The sequence below is a fragment of the Lichenostomus cassidix genome, chromosome 6 (assembly GCF_008360975.1).
Source record: "Lichenostomus cassidix isolate B80296 chromosome 6, HeHo_3.0, whole genome shotgun sequence".
NCBI classification, from domain to species: domain Eukaryota; kingdom Metazoa; phylum Chordata; class Aves; order Passeriformes; family Meliphagidae; genus Lichenostomus; species Lichenostomus cassidix.
In genome coordinates, this window is record NC_139487.1 from 21,028,214 (window position 1) to 21,054,695 (window position 26,482).

Consider the following 26,482-nt stretch of genomic DNA (forward strand, 5'->3'; position numbering starts at 1 on the left):
GTTTGAAGGGAGTGGTTAGTAAGGCAGCTGAAAATACCACTCACAAAACAGCTTCAGCATGGTCTGCAATATAAAAGAATCCCTAGACAGACCAAGGTGGAAGAGACCCAAGTGCCAGGAGTGGTTCAGTCACCAAGCTCACTGAAATCTAATCTCCTTGCTGTGGCAGGCAATAAGAGGCCTATGAAAACTATAATCTCACTGATTTTTTTCCATCGTTAGCTATGACCTCGCTTCTGACTGCTTACTCCAGTCTCAAAGGATGGGACCCTTTCTGGAGTGAAGACTTGTGCCTCTGTTCCCTGAGAGGAAATTAGTCTGTAGCATTGCTATGCTTTACTTAATATGTTTATGAAAGTGGAAACACCACCTGAATTCCTCTATAGACTCTGCAGGGAAATCATGTTTCCATATTGCATTATGAGAAATGCAGTGAAGGTGTGCTATGCTCAGTTAATATTTTTAATGTATGGAGGTAAAAGAAACTTCAGTTCAGAAGAAGTATATGCTTTCCTCTTTCTATTCAACATCCATGGTGCTATAAATACAAACTGCAGGGTACTTTCAGAACTGAGAGCCTTTAAGACTTCTCAAGGGAAAACATCACACCAAATTAATCTGCCGTCAAGTGGAAATTCTATATTGTTTGCAGTTGCCAATGTTCTGTATGTGGCTGTAATTGCACTGAAGCAAATATCTGCTTCGAGTTCTTCACAAGATTAAATGTGGCCAATTGGGCGTAAAAGAGTAATTGAAATGCAGAGCTGCTGCTTTGGATTTGTTAGAGGCATTGCTCATTTTTGCTCTGACATGACGACACTAGGTTCTGACTTCCCATTAAAACAGGGAAATTTGGGGAATGTGATTTCAAGCATCAGGTTACAAGCTAAGAGGAGGATGTTTCTGTCTGGCACTGTGCTGCCCTGCAATGTGCCAGCGGGCAGTGTGCCCTGGGCATTCAAAGAGACACCTTCCCTCTCTGACCAGCAGAGAGTCTGTCAACAGCCAGCCCCAGGGTGCAGTGACTGCTTGAGACCTCCAGAATTGGCTCCTGAGGATATCATGGTCCATAAGTTCTGAGTATTTGCCATTGATTTGAAGAGAAAAGTACTTGTGAAGATCCAGCAAGAGCCTCCATGGCTTATAACAGGGGGAGCCCAAGGTCTGAAGTGGATCCTGGCTAGTGTCACCATGTCAGACCAAAGGACCATGTCAGCTTGCAAAACCTGTGGTCTCAACCCTAAGCCAGCTGGATGTGAAATGTTAAAGATTTGCTTAAAAGCCTCATACTTTCTTTTTATTTTTACTAGTTTGGTAATTTTCCCTCTTGCCATATAAATGAAATTATAAGCAAATTAAAAGTATTTTTTCAAGTTGACTGTGCTGCCTTTTAATTTTGCATGAAAACCCAACTGCTCCCTATGCCCTGCCCAACAGGTATTTCAATAAACAGGCCCAGGTGAGCAAAACTGCCAGTTTGAATCCTTCTTTATTTCATTTTCTTTCCAATTAGTAGGCTTATCCAAAAAATACATGCCTAACAGCTCCTAACAGTTTGCTCATGCTCAGCCTTTCCCCAGGGTTTCTCCCTGCAGCTACAGAGCAGTCCTGCCAGCATCCTTGCACTCTTCAGTGAGGGCAGCATCTCGTGGTCTGGTGCCAGGAGACACACCTTCTTGACACACTAGCAGGCCTCTGCTCCTCTGCCTGTGTCCCTTCCTAACTGGAGGTCCAGCTCCCGAAGCTGCTGGAGGAAGCCAGAGTTGGGGCAGATCCCTCTGTGGGAGCGCACAGTCTGAATTGCGTCGGTGAGGGACAGACCTTCACAGATCATTAAGAAAGCGAGGACAAGAGTTGCAGACCGACTGATTCCCATTGCACAGTGAACCAGTACTTTGCCTGAAAAAAGGAGAAAGATTTGCAATTATGCCAGCAGTCCTCATGGTGGGGGTTATTGTGCTGGAGCAGAGATGGAAGCTGGTACTGGGAATGGGCAAGCAGGTGTGTGCAGCCCTGCTGCAGTTCCCCTGGTTGAGGAACATGGGTTTTTTACTGCCTGGGGACAGAAAATTCGTAAATGTGTTCCAGGATCCATGGTTGCTTGTCTGAGCTTAGCTGTCAGCCTGACAGCATGCCCTTATCCCTCCTGCACAGCCTGCCATCCGTTGTGTCCCTGCTTGCTCATGTGTGGGTTTGGGAGTGATGTACTTGCTGGCAAAGTTTCAAGAGTTCACGCTTGAAGGCCATGCTGTGGGAAGCAGCCTTGGCAGGTTACTTACTACCACAGGGCCTGGAAACTTGGGATTTCAGAAGTGTAACGCTCAGGATTGCTCACTGCTGTTACAGGAACACTCCTGGTTTTCCACAGGCTCTGTTTTTTTCTTTGCTTAGGACAGTAATGCTTTCTGAGGGTGCTGACTGCTGCCCAGACTTTTTTGGAAGTGTGTGAAGAAAACGGGCATTATCATCAAGAATAGCTGTTTGTATATGGCGTTTGCACTAGCTCACTTACGCATTTTTATTTCTATAGCCTAGCCTGTACTAATCAATGTCTTTCCCTAATGCCTCTATTTCCCCTTGTTTATTAAGTGACCAGTAGGAAGACAATTTATGAAATATTTTTAGTTTTCCAGAGATTTCAGTGTGAGGCGTGCATGTTCATTAGGAGTTCATTAACAGTAACATCATGAGTCCTTCCCCTGTTGCTGTAAGTGAGCCTCAGGCAACACCTTCCAGGGATCCAGAAGTATAACTCCCTCCTTCCCTCTGCTCTGCCTTTGGTTTTCCTGCTGTGATCATGAATGGAAACAACCCAAGAAGCTCAATTCTGTATCACAACTGCCTCCTAGGTTTCTAATGTGTGACTTTGACCCATGCTGGAAGGAGATGAACATCTTTTTCACCTTAGTTTTCCCCTTCCCCTGTGCCTTGCAGGGCACTCTGCGTAGTTTTGCTAAATAAATAGTTTTTTCTTCACTTCCATCTAAGATGTTCTGTTGTGGGTGGGGGAGGGGGTGTCGAGAGCCCTTCCCTCTCGGAAGAGAGAGAATTTTATCATTAACCCGGGACAAATGGTCTTATTTGAAATGAAAGAAAATTTTTTAATTAAAGGAAAATTATGCTCTCAGATGGAAGAATTCAGGTTTGTAGTACTTTCCCTCTAGATGTGAACAAAAAGCTCATTCTGGAACCTGAAAATTTGCATCTTGTAAATATTGTAAAATGCTTCAACTTTCACAAAAATGGTAAGATGAATTAGAAATTTTTAATTGAGAGGAAAACTCAATTGTCGTATAATTGTTCTACTGAATTATAACCATGCCTGAACATTTTCAAACTCTCTTGTCCTTTGCTGTAGTCAGTTCTATTTTTCTCAGAGACTGTGGCTCAGCAATTTGACATTATTAGAGTAACAAGTGATTAGAAGAGACATGAACTTCTGACCACCTAATGGACAGCTCTGCCTCCCATTAAGGCAGCTGAAGAAAATGTCGTCTTTTTAGCATGAAAATTTCAGAACAGTTCTTCACCGGAAATCTTCAAAAGTTTGAAACAAAGTATTTTCTACCTTTTTTTTTTTACATTTTAAGTTTTTTAGACTCACATTTGTGGTCTCTTGTTCACTAATTTTATAGCTGTACAAAATGCAATTTAGTGGCAGTACACTTTATATCCAGAAAAGATGAAAAATCAGTGACTATTTTTCCCATGTTGCTTTTTTCCTTTGGAGGTGGAATAAACTATCTCAGATGCTGCTTCTCTGCAAAATGTAAGGAGGGGTAGAAAGAATGGACAGCTTTTCAAGGTTCGTTCTTTGTTTTGTTTGTGCTTACAGCATCTTAATTTCTCTATTACTAGGGAGTGAGACAAAAATATCCCTGTTGGATGATGAGCCTAGATCCAGACAAAAACCTCAGACTGATTGCCCCCATCTCCCCGAGTGTTAATTCTGGGTACTTTGTGCACAGCTTTTAATCTTAAATCCCATTTTGTTTATGACAGAGTATTTATTTAGAAACCATTCTAGTTCTGACTAATGATGATGGCATAGCCACATGCTTGGAGAGCGTGAGCATGTGTTGTGAAAGCCTGCTCTGGCCAGCAGGTTGAGAGAAGTGTTGAATTCCACAATGTATGTGACACAGCCACCTCTCATTATCCCGGCATGAGAAATCCGAGCTCAGCCCTAAAGATAGACGTGTCTTCAGTAGAAATAAAGGGACAAATATAGTCTCCGAGGAAGTGGTGAAAACAGCTCTGGTGACAGCAGACTTGGACCGGGCATCAAAACCTTTGGGGGAAGGAAGAGGTTTTCCGATGCAAGGCCAATTTTGCAGAATTTCTGTTTTCTCATTCAGATACAGTTTCATAGAATTTACTGAGATATTGATGCTCTTATTCAAGTTAAATTGCATCTATCTGTCAACTACATTAACATCATGAAAAATCTTGGAAGTGAAGTCCTGCTTTTCATGGGCATATGGAGAAATGTTTTGTATCCCTGCTAAAAGATAATGCTAATTTGAATTTCCATCAGACTTCTTTTTCAATGTGCTGCACTTTCATAGCCTTCCCACCAACCTTGTAGGGTATGTATATGCTGTATGATCTTCCCCAGAGGAGGCACTTGGGATCCAAATAACCATGGTCTGAGATTTTCAGAGGAGCATAATGGAATCAGGAGCACAATTTCACTTTGAGAAATACTGCAAAAAGGGCTAGGCCAAAAGATTTTTCAGGAAATCTTTGCTTCAGTAGTTTGCAGGAGGCCTAACTCCAATGTAGTGGCAGGGATGGGAAATCCAGACATTGAAGTAAATGTGCACCCCATATAACAGAAGCCAAGAAACAAAATGTTCTAAAACTTTTCATGGAATCAGAACCACTCTCTTTTGCTGTTTTGGTTTTTTTTGTTTGTTTGTTTTTTGGTTTTGGTTTTTTTTTTGGTCTGGAAACTTCTGAGCTACCAGCACTCTACAACTGAAAGAAAAAGAATTTATGGTTTGAACTTCATCATAAGGGAGAAAAACAAACAAGAAAAAACCAGAAAGAAATGGCCTCAATGTTAAATTCGATTTGCATCACTATACATTTTAAAATTAAATCTAAACTTGGGCATAAACTGGATGGGGGGCAGGAGACTTGATGTTCTGAATCTAATTTTTGTAAAATTGAGTCTTTTTTTTCCCCCCACCTGTATGAAGACTTCTAACTTGGAAAATGCTCTGCTCCACCAGTAGTCTTGAACTGAAGACCAATCTAAGCACAGGTATAGATGCTGCTTTTAAATATTGGCTGTTGTGTTTTTGTTGGAGGCACAGAAAGCAGAACAAATGCCAGCCTCCCGCTTGTATAGGCTGGCTCTCTAGTGTTTTCTGTCTGTATCTGAGAGGAGATGGTGTCCAGAAAGAATACACTGAATTTTGTTCCCTGTTTCTCTGGCTTATCTGCACTTCAGAAGAGTCCTCCTATATCAGCAAATAGCTTTAGAAGGCATCTCAGCAAAAACCTGGACAAGCCTCAAGTATTGACCTTGGTCCTAATCTGCATGGCTCTCTAATACACTTGTTCCCTTGAGGATGCAGGTATATTATCTCTTCTACAAGTGTAATACATATTCCACACTGTTAACCTCTGCTCATAGTGAAACAAAGGCTATGATAAATGCTGCTACACTGACAATAAAATGGCTTGCTTGTTGCAGATAAATCAGTCATGTGAAATGATTTAATTAATGTAAAATTGCTCTAATGAAAGCAGATTTGAATTTAGTGTGTGATTATTTTTAGCAAACAAATTGAATGGTAAACTTGAGTAAGGAAACAAAAGCTGTGTTGCTATTTGTTTCTGTTTACAGGCTCAGGCCCTCGTCTCTTAGCAGTGGCTACAAATGGGTGAAGTGACACCCTGAACGCCTGGTGACATCCTGCATGTGACTGGCGCCTGGAGCACGTCTGCTCCATGGGCTAACTGCAGTGGGTGATTCCAGCCATTCCCCAGCCCCTCGTGGGATGCAGCTGAGATGTCTTAGCACTCAGGCTCAGATTCCTGGGTGGCTGCTGGACCACAGCCACGGAGAGCAGCATTCACAGAGACAGTTGTGTGTTCCCCTGCCATGTGGTAGGCAAGGAGGTTATAAGCACATTTCCTGTACCAAGGAATCTGTGCCATGAGCTGCCACCTTCCAACTGTGCCTTCCCCACCCCCATTTGGTTTAACATACACTGCAAAGAGAAGCTGGACTGGTCCCACATTAGAGGACCATGTTGCAACCCTCTCTCTGAGCATGAAACAGGATCCCTTAGGAATAATGGGATTAACTGAGGAGAAGTAGGGGCACTTAGCTTCTGGCATTATTAAATCTTGCAATCCTTATTTGAAATTTTGCACCACACATTTTGAGCTACTTTTTGCAGAGGCAGACAATAACTGTCATCTGGCTGGGATTTGTGCAGAACAATAACACTTGGTTTTTAACAGTGGATTATGGATATTCTATCCAGCTCATGCCTGCTGTAACTCTACTAAGATCAAAGGGTTTGCACTAGGGATAAAGTCTGCACATTCAACTTTGTTGGCCAAATTCAAGTTGGGAAATTCAATGTTGTTCAACAAAATCAGCCATTGAAACACATAATAACTTATTGTCCTTTTGCTAATCATCATTAAATGAGCTAAATGTCCTAAACTAGCCTTTGCTTTCTTGCAGGATGGATTCAATTTGGCTTAAGATGAGGCTCCAGATCTGTCACCCGTAGTCAATGTCCCAGCTGCACTCACTTCATTGGATCTAGCAGAAGTATTCTGCTCTGCCGGAGGAGAGCTCAGCTGGGCTAATGGGCCCTAAGGTCTCTTTTACGATTTTCTCGTCTCCTGTTAGGTTTTAGCCAGGTGCAGAATCCACTGTCTATTTCTTGATTAATCCAGTATCTGTTTTGTCACAGCTGAAAATAGCAAGAAGCCTACAGAGAGCTTTAAATATTGGCATGTCCCTTCTTCCCACGCCTTCAGAGCAGGTAAGAGTTGTCATCTGCTGCAGAGTGGGAGGTCAGCCTCATGTATGTAATGCACATACAGTGGAGTCAAGCAAGAGGACCCTTTTCTCCAAAGTTAAGCAGCTTTCATAACTCCCACCAACAAGAAGGTGACAGGAGAGGGAGCCTAGCTTTTCATTTGCTCCACTGAAGTGGAGGAAGGAAATGCCATTTCAAGATGTTTATGGGTGATTTTAACCTTCCTGTTTTAAATATGTTCAGAGGTCAATAAAACGCAAAGTTCTCTATTTGGGAATCTTTCTCTCAGCACAGTGTTAGTTTTATAGTTTTCATCACATGCTTTCCTCAAGTTCTCTTTCCCTCCATCTTGCGCTAGACTTAACAAAACTCTGCTGATTTACTTTAGGTTTAGCTACTCTCCAGAGAAATGCAAATTGCACAGGTGGCCATGCGAAGGGTCAAGAGTGATATTCAAGGTGTTGTCCTTCGAGCTTGAGCATGAGGGAGAAGGTCAGTACTTTCCCAACTCTGTGATTTCCTTGTACAGAAGGGGGACAGACTGTGCATCTGCTCACTCCTGTCTGAGGCTTCCCAACAGCTCTGTTACATGGGCAAAGGAACAGCTGGGCTGTGCTGAAGGAAAGGCAGCCAAGGAAGTAGGGATCATAAAATAATGCTTATATGGCATGGCTAGAATAGTAGTGCATCTATTTCCTAATCTCTGCAACAAAGATGATGAAGGAAGTCAGTCAGGGTCTGAAGGAAGTCAGTCAGGGTCTGATGCAGCCATTGACCACTGCAATAAGAAAAGCTCCCAATTAGGAGTAAGTGAATGCACATTCCCCTGCTTCCTTTTGTTCACACTGGCATCTGAGTTTTAAGAAACTGCCTTAAAACAAATTTCTGACATCACTTAAGATAATATTCTATTCAGCTAAGGTAGAAATCTGGAATAAATCTGTCCAAGCTGTTTTCTGGACTTATGGCGTAAAGCATCAGAATTCTTTTTCAAGCATGATGGAAATAACGGTTCTTACCTAATTCTAATGAGTACTTGATTCAGTTTTAAATATGTTTGCGCCTCATACAGTCTTAACTTCGACTTATCCTCTCAGGTAAAAAGGATAATATATTTCCACTAAAGAAAAGAAAGTTGAATGTGCTTGTAATAGTTAAGCAGCAATCTTAAATGACTTCTCAACAAAACAGCAGTACCTTGTTACATCCTGTATTTAATATGGACAGGCCTCTTGTCAGCTGGTATATTTTTTGTTGTTGTTCAACTTCACTGCTTATAATAAACACTACTTTTTTTCTTCTTCTAAATGATGTAACAATCTCCTCCCTGCCTCATCCCTGCACAGGTCATGGGTATTTAGCTGCTAAATTTCTGTACTTCAGGAAATTATGCTTCCAGAACATCTTGTTTATATATTTTCTAAACTGTTGCACTTTCCTCAAAATGATGAATGTCAGCAACAGCTGGACAGCGTATGATTAAATTTCACCTTGTTTCTATTCCCAGAACCCTGCTTCCATATGGAGTTCAGTAAAGCAATATTAAAGGCATGGGAGTAGGGATAAATATGCCTTGAGCCGTTACTTGCTCTGCATTCATAACTTAGTATTTCGGCATGCATTTTGCAAAGCACTAGTTTTGTTTGCTGTTGTGGCTTCCACAATTCATCTGTTGTCTCCTGTCTTTTGTCAATTGATTTGGAACTTTGCTTTTATACACACGTGAATAGATTTTGGATCTTACCTTTCTCTGGAGCACTGGAAATAATTACTTCAGTTGCAAATAACATATGCTGTAATAGAAATGGGTGAACATCCAAATTCCCCAAGTATGTTTGTCATTTTGAAATCCAAATGCATCCCTAAGTTGCACATAGGCAAATATTTCCTAACAGAACAGATCAAGCCTTCCAAAGAGCAGGAAACGCAAAGGTACCTAGCATGAAGATACATTGTTTGCAGTTCCTGTGCCTCCCCTTCCTGGCTAGTATGGTGTAGATCAGATCTACTAATGCATATAATTAATCTGGGTAGTTAGTACTTTAGGACACTGATTTCTATTAAAGCTCATCATGATGCAAGCAAAACAGTTTGCTGAGTGTATAACTATTCTCTTAATAAACCACTTACTTTTCAGTAGTATCTGTACAGTTTTGTGGCACAGTGATGATTTGCTTTTGTGAAGGCTTGCCCTTAGTAGCAATGATCCCCCATGAGCCCCAAGCCTCTGACATTGTATCTGGCATGTATTTAGTGAATCTGAGGATTTTTTTGGTTATCTTCCTATTTCAAGGTTATATTTTTCTAGCAACAGCATGATATTACTCCTGGCTGGTGGTATTGCTTAAGTTCCATTCTATAGAATTCCTTTCTAGCAAGTTCTTCCCTATTCTGTGTTTGTAGGACTTGCGCAGATTGTAGCATTATAGCTGAATCTTCTTACTCAAATATGATGCTTGCCCTTGTCTTTTATTTTAAACGCCATCACTAATTTGAAAAGATCAAACAATGCGCCTCCTCTCAGGTCAGTGTGTCCCTGTAGGTAATAAAGGACACTTGCTATTTTGTCTTTTGCTGATGAGTAACACTAGGTATGGGGAGAACACTTTTAAAAGGCTGTTCAGTGCATCCTTCCCTGTTCCAGGGAAACAAGAGAACTCCCACTCACTGTAGGAGTTCAGGAGGCAGGTAGGATGCTACTTGGTTTGGGTATCTTCATTCTTATCCATGTGCTGGTAGTTGGTTTATGTCAAATAATATTTGATAATTTGCCCTGCTTGTCTGCTATGCTGAAGGTATGCAACATGCACAGATGATCTAGTTACCTCTTGGGGAATTCAGTGCTGCTCTGATGTAGTGAGCAACTGGATAGAAGTGAATGCTGAGATCAAAGTTTGGGTTGTCCTCTGCTTCTACTCCATAGTAATCCACAGGCAAGTCACTGTAGAACTTGGGCCCAGTGTTGATGCGAAATTTCCCAGCAGCGGCATTCACAACGTGGGAGATGCCCATGCGGCTCAGCTGGGCTTTGTCACGAGCGACATACCTAGAAGAAAGATGGAGAATTATATTTGCCTGCTGCATTGCAATGCAGGGAAGAACACAATGCTGACGGTGAGTTTCTTACAACTGCAGGAAGTGGTAGTGGCTATTTTTTGACAGGTTCATCAGGTGCAAAGAGTCCATCAAAATGCTTTGAGACAGAAGTGACTTGTTAAGAAACTGACTCTTAGATTTCCCTCATTTTTTTTCTACACATATGTTTGGATGGTCCTCAACTGATGAAAGGTGGTGGTGGAGATATTTCTGCGCAAGCTAAGGGTTTTCTGATTTCACGGGCTTTCTCACCATGTCACCTCTGCTGAGCATCCATCAGTTCAGGGGACTGATGCCATCTGGTAAAGTGAGTAGAAAATAAGCTTGATCCTGTTTTACTCAGCTCTGGCATGACTGCCTGAAGTGCCAGTGCCACAGCTCCAGTGAGCTGTTGCAGTGTGTGACTTCTGCAGTAAGGCAGGAGGAGAAACCAGGAGGGGGGATATTCTTTTTAGTTACTTAGGATTACTTTTCTCTATGCTACAGCATCCTATGCACAGCTCAGTCTTGCTCAACACTTAGACCTGTTGTGAGAGGGTCCCCAAATTAGTGCCTAGCTCTCTTTTTTAAAATAAAGAATGGAAGATTTGGGGGGAAGAGCTGCAATAGCCTTCATCCCTGTCTCTTACAGGTCTCCCACATAAAGGTTTGGCCAGACTTCATCCACGTGCTCTGTGGGGTGTGTGCGTGTGCAGAGCAGGCGCCGCAGCTCCTCCAGTGATGGTGTCCCAGTGCTGCTCCCACTGCCAGGCCTCCAGCTTGAGGCACTTCTTATCCTGGGCCGCCGTAAGTCCTGGCTGCACAAGGAGTCCCAGGCCATCCTGAAAGGGGAGAGAAAACATTGACCACCAGCCAGAGATATTTCTGAAGCCTCCCTTTCCTCCTCTCACCTTGTCAAACAGTTGATTAAAATGTCATTATATTTTTAAAGTTAATTTTCTTCATAGGAAATGGGGAAGTTCCTACTACTGTCTGGAATTCTAGACACTATTATTAGCACAATGAGAAAGACCAGCCCTTCATATGCTACCACAAAAGTTCTGCTTTCACATGGAAAGAGGTAATGCTATGGAAAATGTTTTGTGTAAATGTATCTACTCAAAGGCTGTAGAAACAAGGTATTAATTTGGTATGCTGAGGTTCTCCTTTAGCCAGGTAACTAGGGCTTCCTTATATGTATTTAATCTGATCTGTCTTTTGTAATTTGCTCAACAAATTGATCTGGATTGAGTAGAATTGCTCATGCAAAATCTTATTCACTGGTTAGCTATTGTGAACTTCAATGGGGAAAACTCTGTAAGGAGTAGTTTGGTTCTCTCCAATGGTATTTACTAGCCATACTGGTTGTCCTCACGACAAATGTTCATGTTAGAAAACTCTGGATGAGTTAAAGTGATTACAGTTGTCATTCAAATGAGGATTAACTAATTTTTTAATAAGTTCTTTAATTTGCATTCCTCTCCTCTCTGCTCCCTCCAAGAACTATCCCATTTCTAATCTTGAAATAAGTACTTCAGTTACAAGGAGAAACACTTTTTTTGGCATCACTTTATCTCTGAAATTATTCTGTTCCCATATGGTACATTTCTTTTGAAGTGGTGGTTCCTCCTGTTAGCTGTAGATTTGAACTTCTGGGAGGATTTTTAAAGAGGGGAATAGAAATTATATTTTTCCCAGAGTTCTGTTCTAAGAAAATATTAAACTTTTTTTGATATGTTCTAAAAATGAGCCAAACATCTGCATTACAGAGATAGTACAAAGTCTCTCAACTCATGAGCCTTAAAACAGAAGCACCTGTCTAGAAGACATGGGTGAAGTTGTAGTCAGCGAGTCAAAGTCTTGCTCTGGCACTGCCTGGAGCACGTCTTCTAGATAAATGATTTGAGGGGTGGTTTGGGGTAGAACAGTCCAGGACAGCAAACCTAAAATCTTGCATCTTTCTGCTGAACATATATATTGTTAACAGATAGGTTTTATTTATGTTCAAGCACCTTCACTGATGATTCCTTTTTAAACACCAGCTGTGGTGAAATGTTCTCCTAGTTTTCCATCAAGGTATGTTCTCCAGTCCTAAGTTCACATTTTGGTGTAATTTTATTTTGCATGCACAAAGACTGAGCAGGAGGATCTGAAGGCCAGCCTGCTTTGGGAACTCATTGCACCTTCATATTGATACATACTTTGCTGAAGGGCAAATGGAGCAACTAATTCCTTGAAATATCCATAGAAAACAGGGAGGGAAGTGTCAGAGTTAGGCCACAGAATGGTCCCTACAAGTCACCCTTCTGCCATGGACATGGGGTGATCTGCCTTGCCACCCAGTTGCCAAGAGGAGCCCTCTGTTATTTCAGTACAGCTTCTTCTGCCACCTTCATGGCAGCTTTGGCCTCTTGGATACAGTAAGTTTTCACCAAGTGATGTTCCCAGAATGGTCTGGTACTGTTACAAGAGCATTACAAAGAGCTCCACTGTGGAATGTGCTCCCCTCCCAAATGTGCATATCTCCTCCAGTGTCCGCTTTTATTGTGAAAACAAAAGCAGATGTTCTTGCCCATTTTGGATGGCTTTATGCAAGAGGAGGCATGGAGGAATTCCCAACTGGAACAGGCATCTCCCATTGATTTTAATTGCTGCTTTGACAGTGGCCAATCCAGTGTCCCCTACACTAGCTCTGCCTGGCTCCTGCTGACGATCTTGGACACTTCTCTGATCCCACACAGGAGGTCTGCAGCAGAAATGGGACTTGAATTTCCTGTGCCCTGACCACAGGGCCATCTGCCAGTTCGTTAAGTACTTTCAAGAATAACAGCCTCCTCCAATCCTTCCCACCTCATAATATCTGCAGCAAATGTTCCCCTTTTTTGATGTACCTAATTCCTTGCAGTGTGGCTAATGACCATTCTAGGGCACTTCTCCCTCCCTGTAAAGTTGCTGTAAATTGTTTTGGTTTTTTCTTATCCAGTACTGCCTGTTACCCTTTTCTCTTGCCCTCTCCACTGTATAAATACTTTGATTTCTCTATTAGTTCAGAGGACTGAAGGCTGTTGTCAGCCTTGCTTTCCTATGCCTTAGAGGAGCTGGGCAGATAACTCTAATGTATAGCGCACCTAAGGAAAAGTGTTCCTTCAGAGACTGTTTTGTTAAAATTGTTTTACATAAGGGAAACAACATAAGGGAACATAACTGCATAGGCTAGGCAAAAGGAGGTACTGTGTGCTATGGGGATATTGAAAGCTGTGGAATAATGGTCCTTATAAGATGGACTGCTTCTTCAGAATTATCCTAAGGTGACTGTCAGCTTTTGCTCCCATGGATATTGTATTATAGCTAAGGAATTTACTCCTGTTGAAACACAGATGTGAACTGCTGATGGTGTATACAAAACTTATTTCATCTTCATTCTGGTCAAATTTTTTTAACTGGAGAATAGCATCAGTTTGTGTAAATTTTACATCCAATAAAAAGGAAGGACTAGAGTTCAAATTTCAAATGCGAAATAACTGCAACTAACAAGCTGTGAATGATTCAAAAGCAAAAGAAGTCTCAGTAGGACTATTTGACTAATATGTTGAATAATGAATGCACCAAAAAAATAATAGCTTTTCATAGAAAATTTACAGACAGGAAAACAAGACAGTTTTTTTCTGAATAGATGTCTACTCAGTTCTGGCATCAGTCTAACATCTTAACTCACTTAACTAATCTTAATCTTCACTCATCTTAACTAAATATATACATGCAGGTGTTATTACTGAAATGCACCTATTTAAAGAAAACAATGCTATGACTAAAATTTTGCTTATGTTTTATAAGAAACATGGATAGATTAAAAAAATAGTGTGATAGGAAAATGATTATCTGTAATAATGTGATGGCTGTTCATTTAAAAATATGTTTTTAATGATTCTCAGCTTAATTCCTCTATATTGACTTTTTATAGTGGATCTGTTTCTGAGAAGTATATTGTATGAATAAGCAACACAATTTTACAATGCTGGTTTCTGAATGATGATGACATGAAACATTCCTGATCTTTGCCCTACTGGAGTTGTATTATGGTAATTATTCAATCACATAGGAGAAATTTTACCATTATAATAATTTTGAATAGGTTTGTACTGCAACTGTAATTGTATCTGAACTATGCAACAGAATTTCCTTAATTACAGCTAGCAGGAGGATTGCAATCAAAGAGGCCTATTGTAAGCAGGTCATTCTGGTGATGCAGTGACCTAGAGTATGACACAGGCTGTATGTGCCATGTCCCTAGACTGATGTTTGTTGGTGGCTCTGCTGCAGTTGGGCTGTGAGAGCAGCCAGGTCAATGGCTCCTTGTATATCAACTATCCCAGGAAGAAAGTAAAGTGGTCCTGTGAGAGGCCCCAGATAATACCTCCTTCCTGACTGTTTAGGCTTCCCATCTGCCCAGCAGTGAATGCCCCTACGGACTGCATATACTGTGGATGCTTTGGTTGGGTTTCAGTTAATGCAGTGACTACAGCCTTATTTGTGACATAATTCAGGCTATTCACTGCCATGCTGAGGAGAGGGCCTTTAGAGGGAGATATTCCTTCATAGGTTTCTTAATCCTTGGAAATATATGCCACCTTTTATCCAATTTCTCCAATTCCACAATATTTAATTAAACAACAAAATCAAAAGTCAGTGTAATTTGACAATTTGACATTACATTGCTATGAGATCAAGCTGAGAGGATGGTATGAAGGCTGAGATGAAGCAGCAAAAAATCTTGCAGTGTGATGCTGTGGTAGGTCAGGAGGGAAAAACAACTCTTGTATCTAGGATATTTAGTAGAAAGCCTTTACAACCTTTGTTTTAATTTGTGTTTTCCAATGCCAAGATAAAGGACGGGTCTATGTATGATAAAAGGATGTCCATGCTCTCATTTCAATCATGTATCAAATATCTTAATCATCCCAGGGCTTATGTTGGCTTTTTGCTATGGATAGAACATAGCCATTTTCTTATGATGTTAGTAAAGATACTTCTGAGTCTTTAAATCCTGAGAACAATGTAGCCTCCATCCTCTGTTTTCTCAAGCTGCTTTGTGCTATAACCTTGCCAGGAAAGCGAAGATATCAGTCTGACTATACTTCAAATAGACTGATTTGCACTGGTTAAAGACTAGGCTGAAGCCCAGGGCTTGGCCAAATAGGCCGTGTCAAGTTCATGCCTATCATGTAATCAAAAGCCATAAACATTTCCCAGAAAGGTTATCCCCTGGAAAGATTCCTCCAAGAGAATGTATGTTTGAGAGAGGGTTTTGTGTTGCTACATTGCCACACAAATGACAAGTATTACAGTCATCATTCTTTCTTCCTTAGCATTTAACCCAATAGTCTCCCTGGAGTCATAATTCATCAATTGCTTGGAGCACTTTGAAATATAGATGGTATGAATCAAACACAGCAATGACTGAGGTAGGGCTGGCTGGACTTAAAAGCTGAGATAGAGGCAGTGTCTAGGGAGGCACAAGGTATTTGAGTAGCCAACTGTTTGTAAGACAATCTCTCCAGCAGCTGGAGGATGTAATCGGAACAGCACTTCCAAATTTAGTAGAGGCTTCCAGACCCACAAGTGTAACCCAGCTGTATGTTTAGGGCAAGGAACTCACTTGGTGTGACTTGGCAAAATCCATTAGCTGGACTTTCTCTCCACAGACCATGCAAGGCCTATGTTGAGGAGCAGACTAAATCTCTGTTCTAGACAGCTTTGAGCAGCACAGTATTGTGTTGGTGAAATTTTTCTGTCCTAACTTTAGAGGAATTGTGATGCCTCCCCTCTGACCAACTAAAATTTTCTCTGTGTGCTATCCAGGGAAATCAGCAGCTACATTTCTGATGCAAAGCACTACTCAAATGTAAGGAAGAAATTAAACAACCCATCCCAGTTCTCAAATATGCTGATTTTACCACAGTTGCCACTGATGTTATGGATTGCCAGGCCTCAGAAGCCTCAAAAATGTCTAATTTTTCATAGCGAGTCTGTGGGCCAGGCAGCAGTTCTCAGACCTGATGGCCTTGACTGTTTCAGGATGTATATTAGCATGCAGACCCCAAGGCAGGGTGGCCTCAGGGCTTTTTTTCTGTGACCATAGTATAAAATATTCTCTTGTCATCAGCCGGCTAGTGCATTTGTATATACCAGCCATGTATGCAATTCCTGACAGTGGCTAGACAGACACAGCCACACTTTGATGTGCAGCAATGTTGTACCAAGTGTGAAAAACCTGGCCACCTGCTGATTTTGCTAACTCTTCTGGGTCTTGAGTGTATGTTTATTTCATTCTTTAGCCGTGGGAAACCAACTCTGTAGAGTTGCTGCCCACATAGCAGCTTTGAGTGGATAAGAGAAGCGAAAAATATGAGAAGCAAAATTAATATTCCCTGACCCAATGAAATGCAAAACCACAGGCTGCTGTACATAGTTGCATATTCGTAATATAAGTGGGATCCTAAGCATGTTTATGAATCAGGACAGAATCTGTACCAGGCAGAAGAATGTACATGGAGTATGCTTTACCGAATGTACATGGAGTATACTTTACCGAAACCATGGCTGATAGTACCACCAGAAGGATTGCAGAGGTAAGAGGAGATAAATTATCCATGCCAAGCTTTTCTATACCACTGAAGCTTGGGTATATTTTGTTTCTGAACTGGACTTTTTATTTACTAGTTACAAATTTTACATGCCCTTTTAATAGTGTGCATTGTAACTATTTAAAGCTGAGCATTAAACAGGCCCAGACACTGTTAACAGTCTGCATGTTATGATATATTTTTTTGTGTAACTGCTTGTTATAGCATCAGCTATTAAGAATTTATTACTGGTGCATTTTAGGTAGTGCTTTATAGTCATTTAATTATAGCCATCCAGCAATCATTACATAAATATGCATTGAGAGCAAGAACCCCAATGTAAGGTGACCCTAAAGGCTTTTACCTGCCAAGACCAGAGTTTGGGCCCTCAGGTGGCAATGATGTCATTCAATATGCAGAGAAACACAAAGTTTAAGGCTGTGCAGGGAGCCATGTTCCTACCAGCACTTAGGTGTTCATGAAGTCATCAGCTGGAGCAAAAGCACTGAGGAGCTCTAAGGACTTGAACTTGGTTCCTGGCAAGCAAGTAAAGCAAAGTCACTTCCCTTCCAGCCCTAGTCCCAGTAAAGATGTGGATTTTGGCTGTGAGCACAGTTCAGCTGCAAAACTAGGCCCTCTGGAGCCCATTGGTACCTCTGCTGGCAGCTGCCAAGTGCATCCTTACATCTGTTAACCCAACCTGATCTGGTGGACCAGCAGACACACTTCATATGACCCAAAGACAGTAGCTGGTCCAAGATACATCTACCGTATCTCCATGCTATTCATGACTGCAGCACCATGCCCATATTTGACAGTCTCTCCAGCTCCTGGCCAGGCTACTGCTCCTACATCAAACATTGGTGTCCTCCCCTGCAATGGATTTTAGCCACCAGATTTCACTGTCAGTTCTGACAGTCTGCAACTCCTTCCTCCATTCAGTACTGACATTTTTCACTACTTCTTGAGAAAACACAAATCCCAATCTATAGCATTGTAGCACTAAACAGTTCTTAGACGTTCTATGAAACACTCTTGATATCACTATGCTTACACTTGAAGACAAGCTTACCTAAAATTTAGTTGTTCTGTGTTAAGGTTGGCTCTTCTTCTGGGCTCAAGAACTGTTATGTCACTGTATCTCTTTTGCCTCCAGCAATAAAATGTTGGGGGTGAAAACTGGTATTCTCTGAATTGGTAAGCTCAGTTTTTCCTTCTAGAAGCACTCTCAGAAGCTTACTGAACAAACTGAAGGATGAAACATTTCTGAAAGACAGGCTGGCAAGTTGATGCAGGTTGCTCTAAATCAGGAGCAACATGTGCCGCCCCTGATTTCTTCTTGGAGCTGCCAGTCAGAACCAGCTGGGTTGTCTGGCTGACACTGGTTTTTTGGTACAACTACTCCAAAGCCCTCACACTCTCTGAACAACAGAGCAGTCATAGTTGTCCCTAGTTGCTTTTTCATGGCTTGTAGCAGTGCTTTACCAATATTTGAAGCCTGCAGTTGCAGGGGGCATGTTTTGCTCTCATTACTGGATGATGTTAGTACAGCATGACCCTGGGGAGAGGTACAAGCTTGGATTTATTCCCAGAAGGCCTGAAATGTGCTGAGTCTGTTGCTCTGATGCAGCTCTGGTGGACTGGAGGCTCACCTTTGTGGTGATGCACTTCAGCCTCACACTGTCACTGCATGGGAGATTAGAGCCTGTTCATGCTGTAGCACAGGAACATTCTCTGCTCCACTTCTGTGGCTGTTTGGGGTGCAACTGCTGCATGCAGCCCTAGTCCTACGCTCTTTTGTATGCAGTCTGCAATGTAAGGGGTGTTGATTTGGACAGCTCACGTCCAACTGAACACAACATGAGAAAGCCAGGTGGGTTGCTGGGCATGCCGTATTCAGCTTACTCAAAGGATGAAGTGTCACTTGGGTGTTGTTTCCACCCTCTCAGCCATGGTTTTACTCTTCAGATTTATTCCATGTTCCATACTCTTCATCTAGCCTCGTCTAATTTTCCCACATCACATGCTGAACCACCTGAAGTCATGTTTATTTCTTGTTTTGCCAAGGTTTAGAGGCCAAGGATTTCCTGGGCTGTGCCTTGCACTAAACCCAAGTTGGAATGCAGTCCCTTAGGTCGGTGTACTGTGGCCCAAGAGTGCTTAGCAGCCCACATCTGAAGGTTAATGAGGCTGCTGTTAACAATAACTAATATAGCAGTGTCCTCCAGCCCAGAACTGAAAACATCAGGGTTCAGAATTCAAAGAATCCCATTACAAATGAATGGTTTCTGCCCCAAGGATCTAACCAAAAGGATGGCACAATGCAAAGCCCTTCTCCCCTGTGACTAGCTCTGGTATGTTCTTCTATCTTAAAAACAATATATTGCTGCTTTTTTTTCTTGTTCTTGTGTCTCTTCTGTTTGAGGGCATTGCAAGTTTCACTGCTCTTTGTTCTTGTCCTGTGGTCTCTACCAGCACCACGAAGACAGCTCTAGGCTACCCAGCTTACAAGACACAGCAGACACTCCTACACTGGTGTAGCAGGAGGGTTGAGTAACCTGCTAGAAAGTAAGATGGGAAACAGCAGGAGGTAGGCAGCCAAGATTCCCTGGTGTTTCTTGGGCACTGGAATGCTTTTCATAGTTGTTATCACAGTGATCCTGTGAGAAACAGTGCTGTTCCTACCGCACAGGTGGAGATGGTAAAGTTAAGCTTGATGATTTTTCTACATCTCTCCACAAGTCTGAGCTGGGAGGCAGCCGAGGGGCAAAGTGCTGCCAAACACTGGTAGCGATAGCTGGACCTAAGTAAAGAGTTACTCTCAGGTTTAATGTGGGTCAAAAAGCTTTTGCTCACCTCTAGTGAGTGAAAGGCAGCTTGCAACAGGAAGTGAGTAATGGTCAAGGTTGGACTTCCATGCTGGGGGACAAGGTTTTTTAGCGATGCTTTGGCAGATGTTGGCTTCAATGCTCTAAAGAAAATTCAGAACATATAAAATCAAACCAAGGACAAGAAACCCATTTATCACTGTGCTCCTAATACCCTTCTTTCTGTGCTTGTGAAGTCCTTCTTTACAGTTATTAAAAAAAATAATAGTATGATCTCTTTAAATGTAGTGACGTTATGGCTTTAAACCAACTGTGTCGTCTAATTGTTTCTTTATCTTTCTCACACCCCAGCCTCTCTGATCGGAGACTTGCTAGCAATGTGATAGCCATGGCAGGACATGCAGAGGTCGGGAAGGTTAGTTCCAGTAGCCTGTATTTTGCAGCAATGTCTTCTGGCAGAAAGATAAACCACAGAGCTGATTGCAAGTTCCTGTGGCCCAGGTTTCTGGCTACAAAACTGGGAAGGATAAACACCTTCTTAAGCACTGCAAGATAGAAATAGAACAAGAGAAAGGAATGGAAATCCTCTCATAATGCAATGGCTAGAAGCAATCCAGCTGTTTTTATTCCCACCATGAGAACTATAGTCAGTCCCAGTGCAAGCCTGGCCACCTGTCAGATCAGGTTTGTGAACTAAGGCTTATTGGAATTTGACACGCTCTTGTCTTGGAGCATGCTGGTATGATCAATATAGATTCTTCTATAGCAGTGATGCAATGTGTATGCTACCCATGCAGCCCCAGATGTCCCTCATAAATCATTAAAATACTGGCTAGTTCTAATCAGATCCTTTCAGTTATAACGTAATACACTATTTGAGAACTAAAACCAGTAAATCAAGTTAGTACAGAGGTCAGAGTGAGACTGAACACAGCTGAGGCTTGCTTGCTGATGTGTATATAGTCTAAGAGATGCAATGGAAGGAGATGAAATCCCAAGTCAGCTAAGCAAATTGCTTTCTTCTCATTGCAAAATCTCACTACTAAGCCTGTGAAAGGGAAAAAAAATAGGAATTCATCATATTCTGTAGCAGAGCTGATTTGAAGTCTAGAATTTCCCAGTAATTTGTGTTAGCTCTTGGGATTATAAGTATTTCTGATAATTTCTCCTTCAGGTTAACTCTTACCACTTTTCTAAAACAAAGTAGTAGTTAAAAATATGTGCCCCCAAATGTCATAGATCACCCACTACAAAGCAGAACACATTTTCTTCTATAGCACAGAAAACAGGTAGCTTTTAATAAAAAAAAAAATCGTATCCCATTAGAAGGCAGCTGTTGTGGTTACACTCTTCAGTCTTGCCTGGGACAAAACAGGCACCTTAGTGAAGGGGAGGTTGCAGTGCCCAAGTGCTGGGAACCCGTGAGTTTGTGTGCTAGGGTGCTACTGCATAAACCCAGATAATCAATACTTTCTTTTCTATATGGAAAAGGTTGAGGGCCATCTGAATTTTTCAAGTGTTATCTGACTCTGAGGACGACATAGTATGGGGCATAGCCAAGCTCCATGGCCAAGAAGTAGTTTGGCCACTATAAAGTGTATCTGTCAAAGAATAATACTGAAGGCTAACTTCCCCATTTATGCTGTATTTGCACATACCTTTTGTTTCTTACCTTATACCTGAAAGAGATACTCAGTAATTGTTTCCTCCCTCATGGCAAAGACAGTCTGGGGCAGAAGATCCTGCTCTGCAGGTACCCTGCAGATGCCAAGGCTGTGTCATTCTCAGTGCTGGTGAGTACTTCCTTGTGTTTACTTTGCATTTTTCCCTTAAACCTCTCTGTCCTAAACTGGATGGAGTGTTTTTAAAGCCCATATGGCAGAATAACCTGGCACCTGAGTTATACCTATGGAGCTGTATTTCTGTAACGGTCTGCAGGGAAGGCTCTCAGAGACCCCAGTTGTGGTAGCTCCCTTCAATCACAAACATCATTAGAACAGGACTTTGCTCTAATCCTGTGAGAGCTTATGTTATTCTGGGCACAGGCTTTGCTTTTGGGAGGTGCAAGTTGTATGAACTCTTGGGGTTCACGCTGGCAACTCTTGAGCTGAAACATCTGGAGATGCAAACCAGTAATGGTGATGCAAACCAGTGATCCAGAAAGTCACCATAAACCAGTGAAAAAAGTCTCCATGAGTCACTGGCAGTAAATAAAAGAACAAGCAAAACCCAAGGCAGTAAATAACTGGTGGTGAAGAGAGTGAAACTTGGCCTGTTTGAAAGATGCACCAACAACACCAAACTGCATGTATGGAACAAGATACAACACAAAATATTGTGTTTTATTTCTAATTAGACTTCAAGCAAGTTAGAATTTCTTTTAAACCTGCTGAAGAAATAGTTGAAATATAGAAGGAGAAACAATGATCAGTTTCATCAGAGGTGCAGCACAGCTTGGTGCAGGAACTTAATGAAGATTTGTTGGTCAACAACAATCTCCCAACCCACTTAACATGCTCTCCATTTAATTTGCTCTGCTATTGTAGCAAATTTGAAGCTCCATAGTCAGACTCAGCTTTTGTGGCTCTTGTAGTCTCTGCAGTGTCAGCAGGAAGCACAAACCAAAGACTTAGAGCCTGGAGTCCAGCAATGTATATATCTCTTAATGAAATCTAAAGCCAGGTGACATTTTTGGGAGAGAGGAAACAGGAAATGTAGTCCCTTTTGGGGGCAGGGGGTGTACATAACACTCAGAAACTTGGCCCATGTTTCTGGTCTCCTCCCTTTCTACTCCACAAAGAGCTTATACATTTTTAGACAAACTTGCATCCATTGTATGTTGTGAGAGAACCTGCTGGGAAATTAGGTGACTCCTGCACTCCAGGGCAGAGGAAATGTGTGTTTCTGCTTTGTGTTTTTAGGAAAGTAGGAAGATGAAATTCAAAATAAAACACAACAGATGGGAATCTCACAGAGACAGACACTGGGAAATGTTTAGACAAGCTTTGTTCCCAGTTCTTGAGCTCAGAATTTAGCCACTAAGTGCAGAGAGACTTCAGAAAGACAATGAAATGCATTTTGGCTTCAAATACAGTTCCTCCAGATTCCAATGAGAGTTGTGCACGTGAATCTGAAGGCAGAATATAGCCAGCAGTATGGGGAATAGATGTAATATGAGAAACTCTCCTGCTATATTATTATAGTCTGAATTGTTTCCATCATTTTGGGTTAAGTAATTCCCCACTATCCATCTCTAAAGTGCAAACAGTCAAGCCTTGATGTGCCCCAGGGAAAGGAAGCAAACCAGCCTTTGAATCTTTACCCAACCTTACTGCTCATATTTTGCTTTCAGTGAGTAAGTGTTCAAATCCTTTAATACTTCATTCCCATAAAAATATATTTACCAGGGGTTTTTGTGGCAGCCGTGAGGCTGTGTTTATTATTTTAGGAACACCACACGACTGGCTTTAGAGGAAAGACAAAGCAGGAGCATGGAGTGCTGCAAATCTATCAGAGAACAGCATGTTTTCCACCTGTTGAGGCAGCAACCATAAAAACAGATGCACATAATAATTACCTGTACCTCAAAGGCAGCACCAAGTCCTGCACCTTCTGCTCCCCACCTAGCAGACAGCTTGGTAACAGAATTACAAAAGAGGAACATTGAGACAGAGTAGGTAGTGCTTTGTGAAGAATGAAAAAGCAGCTCTTATTAAAGAGAAACTGGAAGGTGGAAGATGAGAAGGAAAGATCTGAGGCACCATGATGCTAAGAGAAGAGTGGAGCTAAGGAACTCCAGGAGTCCACCTTTTTTTTTCAGAGTGGCAGTCAGATTTTTGCTAATTTTTCAGATTTCCTTTTCCAAAGCTGCTTTCATTTGTACTCTCAACATTAGAGATAATTTCTACTGATAAAACAGGTGCACCTACTGGTGCCTATTTCTTCCCAGAGATGGATGGTTCTGCATGTAGCAAGAGGGGCACACAGGGAAAGGACCTCATCTCAAGTGAATGACCATGACTGTATGCCAGTACCCTCTTCCTATTCATCTCTGTGCTGCCTGGCACTGACATTGTGCTGGAGCTGCTCTCACCCTTTTGTTTGCAAGTGCCCCAGAGCACCTGGTGTAATAAGGGCAGGGGATAGTATGGGGAGCAGGGATGCATGGCAGGTTTTTGGTCTTTCCTGCTGAATTGCTGAGGCTTGTAAGGCTCTCTTTCTCCCCTTCCTCTGACTACTAAAAGGAAAAGTGGTGGCATTTGGCTGGGTGAGGACTTGACCTCTGGAGAAATTTGTACCATGGTAGTTCCTTGTTGCACAAAGGAACAGATCCTTCCTAGAAAGGATTTGTAGGGGAAATGATCTCAGGCCCCATTTAATCTTGTCAGAAGATGATGAGAAGACTGTGAGCTGAGTTGGAGTTTTCCTTTGAATTCCTATGGTGTTGAAGGCAGCACTATAAATAGACACAGTATCCTTTTTACCCTGGTACAATTCTGTCTCCAGCTCTCCATACAGACAGCAAGTCTGCTGGTAGGTATTTAGCAGGAATTAATTTAACCCAGTCTTCTCCTTCTGTACTCTTTTACTCCAACCATCATGATGTCTTCCACAGGCATACAAGCATATTTCCTCAATAAAATATTCTGAGGAAGACTGCTGATACTAGAAATCCCATTTCTGTCTGAAAATTCTATCCTAGTCATAAATAATCCATAAATGCCCCAAACTATAAAGAGTTAGCATTAAAAAAATAAAAGAAAAAAAAATGAAAAACCCCCTCTCATTTTGTTTCTCCCAGGTTTTGTTTTTTGAAGTGCACAGCATTTTATTCATAGTCTGTTTCACATTTTCTCCAGTGTAACTGGTTGGACAGTCTCTCCCTTCCTAGGATCGACTTGTGAACCTCAGCTGAGAGGAAGGAAACCCACACACAGTGTTTCGTGGCTATTATCTTAAAGATAGATCTGTAAGAAATTTAAATACAAGCCACACTGGTATTTAAATAAAATGGGTTTGGGTTTTTAAGCATGTTTTTTCCGCGAGAGAGGCTCAGCCTGTAAGTCCAGCTGGAAAGCAAACTCTAATTTCACAACTACTGGAGTTGCCGAGTACAAGGGTTGCTCTGGCCTGGCCCCGCCGGGGGCTCGCTGCTGGCGGAGCAGGCTCTGGGGTTAGGCTGCTCCGTGCAGATGTTGACTTCACTGGGGGTTGGTTTGGAAACAAGCTGAAAGGTACTTGCCTGGTAGTCGAAGCTCCCGCGCGGCGGTCTCTTGGATTACCTTTGTTTGAATAATACCACTCACTTTCCTCCTAACGTGCCAGCTGCACAACAAATTCCTAGCCTCTCCGGGTGTTCAGTTTATTCAAAGCCTATTTTTAATGCTGTTGATTATAACCCGTGCTCCCCTACCCTCTGTGGCCCGCAGCAGCAGCCGGGCTGCGGCAGCCGGCGGGGCTGAACTGAGCACGGGCCGTGCTCCGGCGGGGCTGAGCTGAGCAGGGGCCGTGCTCCGGTAGGGCTGAGCTGAGCAGGGGCCGTGCTCCGGCGGGGCTGAGCTGAGCAGGGGCCGTGCTCCGGCGGGGCTGAGCTGAGCAGGGGCCCTGCTCCGGCGGCCGTGCTCCGGCGCTGCCAGCGGCTCTGACCGGCCGGGGGCGCGGGCGGTGCGGACCCGGAGCCTGAGGGCTGCCCCGACAGCGGCGGTGCCCCGGGTGCGCCTTGCGGGGCGGCTGAGGCCCGGCCCAGCCGTGAGCAGTGAGGGGTGGCCGGGCTTAGCCCTGGCCCGCCCGTGAGGGGGCAGCCCGGTCCATCCCTGCCGTGCCCCAGCCTGCCAGGCGGCGCGGGCCGCCCACGGCCGGACAGGGCGAGCGCGCTCCCGAGCACAGCCCCCGCACAGGCTGCCCCGGTTGCCCCTGGGTTTGACCCGAACTGGGAACAAAGCGGCCAAGGCGGGTCCGAGGTGTCAATGCCCGGGGCCGGGTGGCAGCGATCGCCACTCAGCGCGCCCCGCCGGGACCCTCCCGGGACCCTCACGGCCGCCCGAGCCCGGCCGAGGGCGCCACCTGGCGGCGGCAGCCGGAACGGCGGGTGGGGCCTGGCGGAGGGCAGCGCCTGGGATGGGATGGGAGATTGGATGGGATGGGATGGGGGATGGGATGGGATGGGATGGGATGGGATGGGATGGGATGGGATGGGGTATGGGATGCGGAGCGCGCTTTTGGGAGAAAAACCGGGCGCACCACATCGCGACCCGAGAAAGTTGCATTTTGTGTGTTACTTGGCTGTGTTTACAGTATTTTTACCATCAGAGTAAGCCGCAGATTTCCACTTGTACCAATCGGTAAGTTTGGATCCTGTGAAATGCGTTTAATGTGCAGCTGCTCTAGTACCCCCACCGACAGCATCCTCATGCCCTTTGCTCCAGCCCGAAAATGGCTGGTTGGCCTTGTTCCTGCTTCCTAGACGGGGAAGCATAGGAAAATGTGGTTCTTGTGCTTGAGGCTGGGGCATCTCTATAGAGAGACCCACTGCGGGGTTTTCCTGAATTTTTTTGCAAATTTAAATCACTTTGTTAGATTTAATTAGTAATGGAAACATGCATTTTAAATTTTGATTTGTGTCTGAAGCATACTTTTAATTTGGCTATTCCTGCTTGCTGTGGTTTTGTTGGCTTTGCAGAGCAGCCCAAAGCACATGAGGAGGTTTCCTTATGCAGGGAACTAAAGCAAAGAAGTGTTCCAGCACTGTTCTACTGCTGCTCAGGGATGTCCAATCCACAGGGCTAGCCCAAAGTAAAACCCCCTAAGATGTCCTTGGTGTGAGGGTCAGGTCCTCAGTGCCAAATACTCTGCTTTGTGCTCTGACTGCCATAGTCTGGCCCATAGAACAGATGTAGGTATCACCTAAGAGCATCATAAAATATGCTGTCTGTCCTGAAGGCAG

General features: G+C 43.1%; 2 protein-coding genes and 1 long non-coding RNA gene across 3 annotated transcripts in view; 1 reads left to right on the top strand and 2 right to left on the bottom strand.

Annotated features, from left to right (window-relative positions):
* The window catches only part of DUSP29 (dual specificity phosphatase 29), a 51,636-nt gene extending 41,666 nt beyond the window's left edge, over positions 1 to 9,970 (bottom strand). Inside the window, exon 1 of the mRNA XM_085065593.1 lies at positions 9,839 to 9,970. The gene's annotated coding sequence lies outside the window, so the exon portion shown is untranslated. The remainder of the gene's footprint in view (positions 1 to 9,838) is intronic.
* On the bottom strand, positions 1,471 to 25,043 carry LOC146435454 (dual specificity protein phosphatase 13B-like). The gene is made up of 4 exons (XM_085065595.1): positions 24,782 to 25,043; positions 10,739 to 10,930; positions 9,839 to 10,059; positions 1,471 to 1,899 (listed from the first exon to the last, which is right to left on the bottom strand). The coding sequence occupies exons 2-4, from the start codon at positions 10,927 to 10,929 to the stop codon at positions 1,685 to 1,687; spliced, it is 627 nt and encodes a 208-aa protein (XP_084921721.1). The 5' UTR covers position 10,930; positions 24,782 to 25,043; the 3' UTR covers positions 1,471 to 1,684.
* Positions 6,437 to 7,666, top strand: LOC146435455 (uncharacterized). The gene is made up of 3 exons (XR_014853237.1): positions 6,437 to 6,848; positions 6,945 to 7,016; positions 7,402 to 7,666. It is a non-coding gene; the product is annotated as an uncharacterized LOC146435455 (long non-coding RNA).
* Positions 25,044 to 26,482: the final 1,439 nt, after the last annotated feature.

Coding starts and splice junctions, on each gene's coding strand:
- LOC146435454 (XM_085065595.1), bottom strand. CDS start 10,929: ATGGCCTGGGACTCCTTGTGCAGCCAGGACTTACGGCGGCCCAGGATA. Junction 10,060..10,738: donor AACCTTTATGTGGGAGACCT/GTAAGAGACAGG, acceptor TCTTTCTTCTAG/GTATGTCGCTCGTGACAAAG. Junction 1,900..9,838: donor AGCACTGAATTCCCCAAGAG/GTAACTAGATCA, acceptor TCCTTTTTTCAG/GCAAAGTACTGGTTCACTGT.